General features: G+C 43.3%; 1 protein-coding gene across 6 annotated transcripts in view; it reads right to left on the bottom strand.

Annotated features, from left to right (window-relative positions):
• The window catches only part of VPS13B (vacuolar protein sorting 13 homolog B), a 604787-nt gene that overhangs the window by 39276 nt on the left and 552339 nt on the right, over nt 1-13172 (bottom strand). For all 6 annotated transcript variants that reach the window (XM_079796380.1, XM_079796377.1, XM_079796379.1 and 3 more), the window contains 9 exons: nt 10233-10496; nt 9434-9517; nt 9081-9256; nt 8448-8618; nt 7892-8093; nt 6613-6801; nt 4215-4361; nt 2671-2954; nt 380-507 (listed from right to left, as the gene is read on the bottom strand). In XM_079796380.1, coding sequence (XP_079652506.1) covers nt 380-507; nt 2671-2954; nt 4215-4361; nt 6613-6801; nt 7892-8093; nt 8448-8618; nt 9081-9256; nt 9434-9517; nt 10233-10496 — 1645 coding nt within the window. The remainder of the gene's footprint in view (nt 1-379; nt 508-2670; nt 2955-4214; nt 4362-6612; nt 6802-7891; nt 8094-8447; nt 8619-9080; nt 9257-9433; nt 9518-10232; nt 10497-13172) is intronic.

Genomic DNA, 13172 nt, shown 5'->3' with positions numbered 1-13172 from the left:
TTAAATAGCCATGTTGCTGAGATATTATTTGTAAATAAAATTTTTATTGACCAAATAAAAATTAAACGTTTTACACTCTGTTACTCTCTAGAGGAAGGCCTTCACAAATATCAATAAAGAAAATGTCTTATTCAATTGAAAGAAAATATAAAAATAGGCATAAAAAAGGCATTAAAAATATAAAAAAAGGCATATGGAGGCTTAGGCCTTTAAAACAAACTCAGGGATATTAAACAGAGTGTGGCAAGAAAAACTTTATAACTAGGGAGGAATAATACTTGTATTTAACCATTCTTCAAAGGCTCACAACTACTAAGTCAAAATCCTCCGGAAAAAATACAAGTTTTGTATCATTTAAATTCAATGCTATAAAATATACCTTTAATATTTTCCTTTATCACGATTGTTACTGGACATCTGTTGTGGAAAATTATTCGAGGACTAGGGTCTTCCGAGAAGGTTAAATAAGTCACTCCAAAGTGTTCTTGATATGTCAGTGCAATAGCCCTAGAACAGAATCAAATCAGATGACAGAAATGGTTTAGAAATAAATTTATGCTTTTTCTCCTGATCCATGTTTACTTCGATTTACAATAGTCAGAACTTCTCTTTTATAAATCAGAGGAAATGTTTTCTAGAGAAAGAAAGACATCTTATATATTAACTGCCATATATTAATTATAGGTTTACTGATCTTTTCCTGAAAACAGATTATGGTAACCTACTGTTTAAATGTGAGAACCTATTTAAAAGAACAAGACCCTGACTTCTACCCTCAGAGAGCATGGCAGGTAACCTCCTGCTGGCCTTCCTCCGGCTGTCCTCCCCTCAGTGCGATGAGCCTCCACTTTGCAGACCGGGCGCTTTCTCCTCAAAGTGCCTGGTGAGTGTGGGCAGAGGAGGATGCCGTGCTTTTAGCAGGACGCCTAGAGAATTCGGGTACTTGCTTTTTTTTTTTTTTTTTCTAGAGGTGGGCAGGCTCATAATGGTCATTTGTCTACAATCGTCACACTTTGCAGGATCTCTATTTTGACTACCAACAACAAAGCTGGATTATTCGGCACCAGGACTGCTGTGTGGGTCAGGCTGCTCTCTACAATAGAGCGACAAAATGTTTCCAGTTTAGACCTACTAAACTACCAAACAACAGCTCCTATCAAAGCAGGAAAAACTTCTCTCTGAAGTCTAAAGTACATAGATTGATTGTTTAAATTAATCAAATAAATCAGATATTTGCCAAATATGTAATTTCCCATTCGCCATTTATCCCGTTCACCAGTGTCTGAGTCCTTCCTGAAGACTGTATTTGTCGGAAACGCCAAAGTGAACTGTCCATTGGCATTTGGGGAAATCCCACCACCACCACCACCACCACCACCACCACCACCACCACCACCACCACCACCACCACCACCACCACCATGAGATGTGCATGTTCGACTGCGGAGAGGAGAGAGGGGAGGGGAGCAGGCAGTGCGTGCCCTTTCAGAGCGCTGTCCCTGAGTCCGCACCAAAGTTCTCCGCCCAGCTTGATTTCGAAAGAGCTGAGCAAGCCAACCTCAGAGAATTTTCTTTCGGACGCCCACGAAAGCTGGGGCCCGCACTAACATACGGGCCTTTAAATCTAACATCTCGCTTAATAGTTAAGAATAAGATTAAATTACTTTAATTAAATTATGTCTTAGAATTCTTAGAATTTTAAAGTTTCAAATAAAAACTTTAATTTTGTCTTTAAGTTTAAGAAATAAGCTTTGTTTTCTAGACACAGGCTCACATCACTTTCAAAAACACTTCCTAAAACTCCCCACACTTCACTTCTCTGATCAGAATGGAAGGATGGCCACTCCTGTGGGAGGGAGGGAGGGAAGTGTGCATAACACAAGGATGAGGCTGGACGTTGTGACAGAAGGAGGGATGCGTGCGTGTGGGGAAGAGGCTTTCCTGCTGGTGAAGTGAGTGAGGAAGTTCTCTTCTAAAGCATCACTACTGGAAATAGTGCATTGCCACGTTCGGATGACTGACATCTCAACGTCTATAAAGCCGTCCTCACGGGAATAAGGTACCTCTCCTGCGGTCACAACGTTTTCTGTTGTACTTTTACGTATGGCATACCTAAGTTTCCCCGGCCGCTACAGAAAGGACATAGTGCAAGCAACACAAGCTGGCTTGGCTCTGAGGTGGTTATCTGCATAATTGGTAATTTGTGTGCAGGAACGACCACAGAACAGAGTCTTCTGTAACTTGTGTTTATCTAAGTTATCTCTCTCAATGACTTTTCGAGAAAAATTCCATTTTAAAATAAGACATGGGAAAAGAAAAAGGTTTTCCAACTCGACTCTTACATTTTAACCCTTATTTCCTCTCATTTGACAGAGGCTAAGCGGTCCTAAAAGAGGGCGGTCTTTTCCTTGTGATGCCGTGCTGCTGTTACTCGAGGGAACAGACGCGGTCATCTGCCCCAGAGGAGCCGCCTGCGGGAGAACCTCAGCAGCCGTCCCCTGGGGCCACCCACACGTGGTCTTCACATTTGTCCAGGGGTATGCTCTGTCTCGGAGCCGTCAAAAATAAAAGTGAACCCTAGCTTTCCACATGGTGAACGTGGCCATTAGTCTCCTGTCTCTTCCCACACCTGGATCAACAGCTGTAGTGCATTCACACAGTGTACGCTACCTGGTACAGAACCCGTCTTCCCCGCGGCTCCCGGAGGGCACTGCCACACTCTGCCGGGGGAACTCGGGTCGGACCACAGCCGGCAGGCTCCAGCTCTGGGCGCTGTCGGCACCTGTGGCCGGAGAGAAGGCCAGAGAGATCTGTTTCTGAAGCAGAGATGCATCCAGCGCGGACTGACTGAGGTCAGGCATGAAGTCCCAGCAAGGAAGGGAGCTGCAGTGCGTCGCAGGCTGCTCGCCCCCTGGGCAAACGCTGAAGGTCGTGCTGTCAGGAACGTGAAAATACTGGAAAAAAGAACAGACGATGCAGAGAGCACATTTACTACAGTAACACAGAGAAGTTAAGCTTTTTCATGCAAGGCGTCTAAGAAACCATAACCATGTAATCTCAGGGGTGGCCCTGACCCAGTGGCTTCAGGAAGCGCCCGGGTGGGGAGAAGCAGAATCTACTGTCAAATCCCTTCCCTACAACGCAAATGTTATTGACCTCTACTTCCCACCTGGGTACTTCTGGCCACCTATTTATTAATATGTTTTTATTGATTTTTTAAGAGAGAAACATCAATCAGCTGCCTCCTGCACGTGCTCCACTGGGGATCGAGCCTGCAACCCGGGCATATACCCTGACTAGGAATCGAACCGTGACCTCCCGGTTCATAGGTCGATGTTCAACCACTGAGCCATACCGGCTGGGTTAGTCACCTATTTAACAACACTTCAATGAACCAAGATAAAAATGTACTATTCTGACATTTTTGTCAATACTGCAATTCATGGTAAACGTAGAAGAATAAGACTTTGATCCGAATTTTATTGTTCTAATGTAGTATTTAGGAGCTGAAAGTAAGGGATAACGGTGAATGCAGACAAAGGTAAAGGAAGATAATACTTTTCTACACGATAGTTTCAATAGAATAAAACAATAGCTACCATTTAGAATGCTCTGTATTTAAGTCCTTTTGAAACATCTTCCCTCTCTCTAAATGTAACTTCGTTTTAACTGTAGAAAGAACTGAATGAAAGTCCTCCTTGGATTTGCTTCCCGCGCGTTCTGCCATGGCGATGTTGACAGAAACGAGCTGGTACATTTTCACATTTACTCTCTGGTGGACGCGGAACTCACTCCCTGCTCCCAGCTGTGGTGCAGCTGGGCCCCGTCCTGTGCGCACAGGCTTCTCCAGGTGCCGCAGCCGCAGCCTGCCAGGCAGATGTTCCCCGAGACCCGGGAGCCAGTCCTCAGGAGGACTTCCCGCTGGTGGGGCTCGGCCCCGAGCGAGCCAGCCTGTGCTGGAGCCTGTGCTGCGGCCTCCCAGCGGATGGGGCGGGCAGCGGCTCCGCGCTGTGTCCGGATGTTTCTGCGTGTTAACTACCTTGCAAGCACGGACCATGACATCCACAGTTTTAATGACAGCAAGAACAAATGCATTTCTCTTTACCTATATTCAGCATTAGCTTTTTATTTGTTCTAGATTTTAAAAAGTTGATCCTACTTTATTGTAACTTATTGAAACTTAAGACAAGCCAAGAACATTGAGAATTACTTACCTCTATTTCAGAATGGGGCTTGGAGACAGATAACTGTGGTTTATAGAATATTTGATATGGGGTATTATTGATCACTGTAGTCTTGTCTTCAATCTGAATGATCTGTATACCCTGCTGTACCATAGAGGAAATGCAGAACTGACACAACTGCAAGAAATTGGGGAAAGAGTACACTTGGAAACCTGGTAAGGCATATAGAAATCTCCTGATTATTTTTAAAAGGTCATTTTACCACTGGGTATCCCAGGTCAGTACCAATGTTACCTTCTGCTCCGGAGTATTGAATAGAGTCCCCTCTCAGTTTCAAAAATGCCCTGGCCCCTAGTAACTCCACAACAGGCTGCTTCAGCAAACCAGTTAGTTTTGCTGCCACTGTGTAGCGACCGGTAGAGACTTGATTTCAAGTTATTCCCTCACAAAGTATTTATTTATAAAGCACCTTTAAACAAATGCCACTCATCTTTTCCAACATAAAGAATTCAATGAAACATTCTTCCTCCTCTTCCTCATGTGCAGGAGAACAGCTGTCTCGCTGAATGCCTACCATGGACCAAGGGGAGTGCCGGGAACTTCAATGCTGCTGCTGCTGCTAATGAAATCATAACGACTGGCCCTCACGTAGTGCCTTCTGTGGCTCCTGTAGGTACTTCATGCATATTAACTCCCAGAACCCTCACAACAGCCACATGGAGTTGTTCCTCTTATCCCCATTTTACAGACGAGGAAAACGAGGCACAAAGAGGTTAAGTAACTCGCCTAAGGTCGCAAATATAAAGAGGGTGGGAAACCATGCAGTCTGGTTCCATGGTGCTGCTCTTAATCACTACATGTGTCATCTCATGACCTTACCATGTTACAGGAACTGGTGCTCAGAGAAGAGATTATTGCCTAAAGGTACCCACCTAGCAAGTGGCACTATCAGGACAGCAGTTCTAAAAATGTGGCCTGGGGCCCCATGATGGGAGGGGGTGTCTTTGAGATCCTTGGAGGGGTCCAGAGGTCAACACTGTCTTTATAATAATACTAAGGTGCTATGTGTCCTTTTCACTCTAGTTCTCTCCTGAGTGCACAGAGTTTTCCAGAGGTTATAGGATGTATGATGTCATCACTTTCATGACTATTGGAATGTATGTGTATCCTCGTGTTTTAATTTGTTTTGATTTCTAATTTGGTAAATATCAATAGGTATAATCCACATAAGCAAAAGATTTTGGGAGGTCCTCAGTAATTTTATGGGGTCCTGAGGATAAAAAGTTTGAGAATCACTGCTAAAGAATAATGAGATATAAAAATATAAAATAAATTTTCCAACAGTTCATTCATTCATTCACAAACATTTATTCAGCCTTTGCTGTGGCTACGCTGTGAGGTGCTGGACATATTGGGTGTTTGACTGTATATCATAACATTTTTTCCAGGTTTTGATGGTAGTTCTCAACTTACAACTATTCAACTTTGGGTGATTCACGCTTACAGCTCTTTGCCGTTTACACCCATGTTCCAGTATTTTGGCCGGCAGAGCATAAACATGTGTTGCCCAGACAACTTTGAGGAAATGGATACCAGCCTTGAATATTGAAGAAAGACCAACTTCTTTGTATCAGAGAAATTTATTTTTAAAAAGTCACCAAGTGACCCTAACATTTCTTGAGAAACTCTTCAAAGATGCCTGTCAAACCTAACTTTTCCACAGAAAGGCCACTGAATTATACTCCTCCCATGAAGTATTCCTTTCTTTTTCTGAGTTGAGACAGCTAAAATAACGAAGATATGATTAAGTACAGTAGGAGACCTCGAAATGGTACAACAGGACAGCGAACTTTCAGACATGCAGTTTAATATGACTCGTTACTGTATTATTCAGCTTCATTGGTTTTCACAGACTTTAGAACATTTGTATTTAATTAATAACTGATTAAGTATGTTTTTGTATTCAGATCTTTAAAAACAAGGGTACCAGTCCCCTGTGCAAGGATACAGCTCCCTCTTAGAGCACTAGAAACCTGAATGGAGCCCATCACTGCGCTCAGGACAGAACCTGACACACACATGCCTTTGTCCTTTTAGTTGTTGCTCAGAATGTTAGCAACTCTACTTCCTCCTTTACCAAAAGGAGGCCAACTACAATCTGTGGGTATTAGGGAATACATCAAGTGGCTGCTGAGTGTCCTGAACTGGAGCAGTTATCGGGTCAATTATGTGACACAGCTTTTACCACTGGCATAGGGAAAAACCTGTAAAACAGAGAGGTCTAAGAAATCACGTGTCTCACTGCTATAAAGTGTCTAGAACAAGTAATACCAGAGGGATTAAAAAGAAAAGGGGGGGGGGGGTTCATTTTAAGCAGGCTGAGGGGACGGCATGCTACTCGCCCTGAGCCACACCACTTTGGTCCTACCTTCTGATGTCCTGGGAAAGCTCCAAGTCTTATTTCGGCGTCAACAAACCCTTCTTCGTCCAGTGACACAACTTCGCCGTTCCCTCCATCCTTCCACTTTGGAGAGGTCAGGTTATGAACCAGTTTAACTGCTCCTGACTTGTGCACAGTGTTTGTATTTGCCCAGTATATTCCAATTTGAAAAGCTTCCTGGAAAAACAATGCCTCAATTATAAAGTATTATTCTTAACTTTGATATTTTTACCTCCATTCACAGGAATTTTTTTTAATATTATATAATAGGTCTATTTAGGCAAACAAATTCCTTTATGGTTTTCTCTTTCTTTTCTTTTTTTACTTTCTTTCTTTTTATAATGGCAGCATACATTTTATTTTAGGCCTCACTGTTTTCTTTGATTCATGATGGAATTCATATTTATGGAAGAGGGGAATAAAACCAAACCAAAGTTGTAACTACCCTATAAATACCAAAGGCTTAAAAACTGCAGGTTTCATTTCATTTGACAAAAGAATAACATGCAACTTTAGGTCCATGGAGGTCAACATTCCAATTCCATAAGGTAACATCATCTGATTATTTTTTTAAAAATGCAATTGAATAAAGATGTTTATGAACTGAAGTCCCCCCAAAAAGAACTCTCAAGTTGTTCCCTATCAGGAAAACATGTTACTTAGGTGTTCCTTGTACTCTATTTTCTTATAGATTTATGTGCCCTTTAAAATGAGCTAGCCTTACTGAGAAAATTCCCTGTGATGGAACATAAATCTTCCTGTGAAGTTTTGTGGTTAGGTTCCCCCCATGCCAGTGATGATTCCATGTTATTGTCAACACTGGGTGGGCATCATGATTATGGGATTCAAATCCACTTATTTAAAAAGGGGGCCCTGACAAAAATGGTTGCTCAGAAATCCTCAATTCTTAACCATCTTGCAGATCTCTAGGGGGTCGGTTAGCACAGAATATGGCTCTCTGGCCTTAACGTATCTGAGTAGGCCGGTTCTGATGCTTGTCAAACATCCCGTACACAATGGAAATGAGAATGTAACAGTACAAGTTATCAAAGTTAATGATATCTCAAACATGAATCCTGCTGATGGGCAACAAAGGGCGTCTGAAATGTCTGAATATCAAAGAACATTCCATACCCCTTACATGTGCATCTCGGAGGACCGTTTCCCACATCTGATTCATTCTGCTGTGAACATAAATGCAACCTCAGAATAAAAGCTAGCTGTTGAAAGAAAGGAATTCATATTAGTTAAAAAAAAGTTATAGTACCTGAAAATTAGGAGGAATAATGATTTTGCCAGCAGGAACCTGCAGAACAATCTTCTCTCCTTCAAACAGCCAGAGGTCCCACTGGGACTGATTGGTCAGCAGGGCCCAAGGGAGCAGCTCTATCAGCAAGGTCCTCACATGTGGCTTCCAGACTGACAGCTTCACGCGCATCGGGCTGTCCCACTGACTGAGCTGTTCGTTCCTGTTCCAAAGACCACATCAAGGGGCTCAGTGAAATACAGCGACTTCAGGATTCGTGAAACGTGGCGAAGGGTCCCAGACACAGTGTCCGGCAGGACCACCTCTTCACACCACCATCATCTAATGCTGGGTATGCACCAGGAGAAACTTTTCATGCAATGATGTTCCAGATTATGAGTAAAGTCATCTGCAAAACACGTCTACTGGATGATAAAAGGGCGGAATCTGACACACACACATGCAAGGATCTTCTTTTTACAAACACACCCTTTATTTTGATATCTAACGTTGTTGTGGTCTTTTATTACTTAACATTGAGAAATGTTTGTAGAAAAAGATTGTTGGAGGACATTACCTGTCAGTATCCTTCCTGTTATAGGGCCACGGGGGGTGAAGGGACTTCTCTGGCCCGTAGAAGTCATCAAGGATCTGGTGCACGGAGCCTCCCGGGTGCGCCTTCGTGGCTATCTGCTTAATGAGGCACGTTGAGATGGGAACAGCGCAATGGGAGGGATCATCTTCTTCTCTGGGAAGTGGGAAGAAAAAGCAAGAATATCAGGTTTCCAAAGCGGTCTGCAGCTTACGGAAAAGAATTAAGGACAAAGGTATTATTGTCCGATACTTCTTTTGTGAGGTTGGGTCCGTTTTTGGTGTTTTAGGTTTTGGTGACACAGTGTTTGCATGACCTGGCCCTGGCCTTTTCCTCTTCCTGCCCCTCCCCCGTGCTTGGGTGAGGTCTCTATTCATCTCTTCTTCTGTGAGAGAAATGAAATTTTCTGATGATCCTTCTTGTTTATTTCTAAGCTTAATAAAAAAGGCTGAGTTTTATTTAGAACTATAGAAGAAAATAAGAGAACAGTAGGCAGGATAATTTTAAAACAACATTGTCATAAAATATCATACAGAAAACTCAATCTTCCCTCTTCCTCTCAATAGGTTAATTTTCTACTGAACTTCTCTTAGGAAAACATAAGGATTTTCCCAGTACCTTGCTTGAAATGTTAGGTGATGCACAAGGTCAGGTTCTACGTTTTGCAGCGGTTTCTCCTGCCCCTTTCCTGGAATAATTTGTGTTTCACTCAATCCCAGACTCCTTTTCTCCAAATGTATGATAATGGGGTCTGGAAGATGACTCCTCATGATAAAAAGAGGGCTGAACACAATCTGTAAAAATAAAAGGACAGAAGAACTTTCATATTTGCTTTGTTGCAGTATTCCAGCTGTTTGATGCCGAAACAAACTTGTAATAAATCTCTTCCTTGGGTCACTCTGACCTTAATTTATTTCAGAACAGAAAAGGTCAGAGTCATATACCATATTTTAGGATTGGAAAGCACTCACCATTCGCTGTTGCACTTGAGAGTTGGGTTCCAAAGTCAGAACAGTGCACCAGACGTAAATAATGGAGCTGTTTGAAGATGGCACCTGCACATGGCATAGAAAAGGGTCCCATCAAACCCTAGGTTACTGATTAATGAAAATAAGGCACAGATATAATATTGGCTGGGAGGATTAAAAGGGTTGAAGTTATAGAAAAGAGCCATAAAAAAGAAAACTAAGCAAAACCAGACTTCATTATGGCATAAAGTGGATGTGCAGTGAGTTAATGGGGGCAATTTTTTCCATCAAGACGAGGGGACTTCTACGGGGAGAGACTGATATAAGTCTGAGTGGGAGAATGAAAGAGAGGATTTGTCCTTTATGGGGATGAAAGTGATGATGGTGGAGATTGAGGAAGAGATAAAAAAAAGTAACAGGTCATCACAAAGATTCCTGAGTGGGGAGGACCCTCTTTTCTCCCCCACAAAGCCTGTGCACCAGGATCTTTATCAACATACAACTCGCCTTCCTCTGGGAGGGGCAGCATTTGGCTATACGAACGCCGGGAACGGATACACACGTATTGTCCTGGGGTGGGGAGGAGGTCTGAGCAGCAACACGCAAAGTCACTTCACGTTATTGCAGGTCTCCCCTCTTTTGCATACATCGCCTTTTATTGTTATTGCTGACAGCATTACAGACGCCCTTCACGGTCCCTGCACATGTCATCTTCTAATCAGAGGTGCTGTATTGGATACAGCCCATACTGACAGTTTTCATTTTAAAGCTGCTCGCCTCTAGACCGTGCCACTTCTCGTACCTGGATGACAATGCTGTGCTCGGGGGCGGTGGACTCCAGGCACACGTCCCTCGACCAGTCTTCATCTCCTTTGGCCTTCACACACAGCTCTGTCAGCTCACTGTTTTCCAGGATGTAGGAAGGCAACTTCTGCTTGGCTGTGAGGCAGTCAAAATGTTCTCGAACCACAGCTTGTCCGTCGTGACCAATGTAATGCTGAACGACTTTTAGTTCTATGCTTTGAGACAAGTAACTACAGATGATCTGTCTTCCACAGATGATAATCTAAAAGACAATAAACAAACCAACAAATAAATAGATAAATAAATAAGGCCTTCATCCATTCTGAAGGGTTGCAGGTTGGGGCGCATGAGGAAGGCCAACTGATAGATGTCTGTCTCTCTCTCATCAATGTCTCTCTCTCTTGCTCCTTCCCTCTCTTTCCCTCCCTCCTTCCAATCTATCTAAAAGCAATGGAAAAATATCCTTGGGTGAGGATTTTAAAAAAGAAGAAAGAAAGAAAGAAAGAAAATGAAGTCTCTAGCTGGGTAGTTCAGCTGGCCAGAGCGTCATCCAGTTACACCAATGTTGCAGGTTCCAACCTCCAGTCAGGGCACATATAAGAAGCAACCAATGAATGCATAAATAAGTGGAGCAACAAATTCATTCATTCTCTCTCTCTCTCTCCCCCCCCCCCCTTCCCCATTCACCTCTCTCTAAACTCAATTAAAAATAAAGGTGTTAGCTTAGAGAGTGCAAGAAGAAAAAGAGGCTTAAAAGGAGAGAGGGGACTTTGCTCTATTGAGTTTGCAGCATTCAAAGGAGAGACATATAGGGGTGGGGGTAGGGGTGCAGGTCCAGCTAGAAATACTGGCCATGTGCTTGAGAGTGAAGGTGGGGATAGAGATAAAAGACTTGCAAATATTCACAGAAAGATAGTTTACTTGGAAGAGAAGATAGAGGCTCAAACCCAGCAACTGACCAACACTTTAGGGAGAGCTTCTCAGGGTGAGAAGCCAAAGCAGGGACTGGGGAACAAGGGGTGGTGGATCAGGCGAGAGCAGTGCTGCAGGAGCCCCGGGAAGGGACTGGCCAAGGGGAGGTGGTCAATGGGACCAAATGATGCAGCAGAAAGAAAGGATGGGGACCGAAAACAAGACTTCACTCTGGTAGCTGAGAGGACGGTGTGATCGATCTGTTCCCCGAAGCTGATTTCCAAGGGTTTATTCTATTCTTACGCAATAAGACAATTTTTTAATCAGATGCCTAGTTATATTTTATTTTATTCAGGTTTTTCCTATAGCGTAGAAGCATGCATCTTTATAAAAAACACAAAATTACTCATTAACCCCATGGATTATCCAACTTTTCAGTCAGCTAAGAGTATAGTTCATAGTAGGCATGAAGAACTATCTCTTCAATAGACTGAAATGGAAAAGACTGCAAAATTTATCCTTACAAAGTGAATGCTTTCAGGAAGCAAATCCTTCCATAATGTGAATACGCACCACAATGGGGGAAATAGGCCTTTCCCATCTGGATTTCCTTCTCTGTAGTATTATTTCAGATTATAAAATAATAACTAATGTAAACACTGCACAGTTACAGGCCCAAGCATGTGATGGTTCATTTTATGTGTCAACAGGGCACACAGATCTGGTCAAGTGCGGTCTGGTCTGGGTGCGTCTGGGAGGCCGTCTGGAGGAGATTAACATCTGAGAGGGCTGATGCGTGAAGCAGGCTGCCCTCCAAATGTGCGCAGGCCTCCTGCTATCAACTGTGGATCTGAACAGAGAGGCCTGAGTGAGAGGGACCCCTCCTGCCGACTGCCGGAGCCGGACACTGGCTTTTCCCGGAAACTGGCTTTTCCTGGCCACTGGCCGTGGACTGAAACGTCAGCTCTTCCTGGGCCGGCCTCCTGCTGGTTTAGGACTTGAACTCCATGCCGGCCACTGGGTCTCTAACTTGCAGACCTCGAATCTTGGGACTTCCTGAACTCATTAATCATGTGAGCCAACTTATCACAAATCTTTCCCGCTCCCTCCGTCCATGCATACATAATATACGTGTGTAAATACCTGCGCACGCACACACACATCTTCTGGTTCTTTCTTAGAAAAGCCCTGAATAATACAAGCCTTTTCACAAATTAACTCTTTTCATCTCACAGCAATTTTATAACATAGGTGCTACGATGACTCCTCATCTTAACAAGGAGAAAATGGAGGCACAGATGGTGAGTAACTTGCCCAATATTACCCACCAATATTATCACAGAGTCTGTGCTGATAATCACCTTGATAGTCTCTCTCTTATACGATTAATACCTACGGATTAAGAAAACTTAGAACTATAAAAAGAGGATAAAGGCTGCCCATCATAATGTAAATGTGGCAGACACCACTGGTTTTGTTCCAAATAGCTGCCCCCCGCCCCCGCCTCCCATGCTATTAAAAACCCTGACTTGGTTTAGGTCTCAAAAACCAGCAAATCACTCAGGGAAGGTGTACTGAGTACTGTATCACAATTGGTATAAGCTAATCCTGGTAGTTCCTTCTGCAATGATTAAGGGATAAACATGGGACTCTTGGCTAATAATATGGAAGGAAAGATTGCTAAAAGGCTCTGCGGGAGACTGCACTCCTGGAAAATAAGGGGAAAAGTCCTCTCTCTCCTGTCCTGGAAGAGGTTAGGGGAGCATATGCAGACCCTCTGCGGCCACCCGGAAGCAGGAAGGCAAACCCACGTGCGTGGCAGAGCAGCAGAGAGCATCGGGTCGCTTAGCTGACCAACAACGAAACTACTTCTTGCCCCTTGCTATGTGAGATGATAAATGTAACATAGGAACGATAATAGTGTCTGCCTCCATAACTTGCTATGAAGATTAAAAAGCCTATTTTGTAACTTTAAGCTGAAAACATCCTAATTGATATTGTTTGCTGTCACTAAGAATATTTTGTA

The sequence above is a fragment of the Cnephaeus nilssonii genome (genome assembly GCF_951640355.1).
Source record: "Cnephaeus nilssonii genome assembly, chromosome: 18".
Classification (NCBI taxonomy): Eukaryota; Metazoa; Chordata; class Mammalia; order Chiroptera; family Vespertilionidae; genus Cnephaeus; species Cnephaeus nilssonii.
Note: the sequence above shows the minus strand (reverse complement) of the source record. Positions and strands in the feature narration are given on the sequence as shown.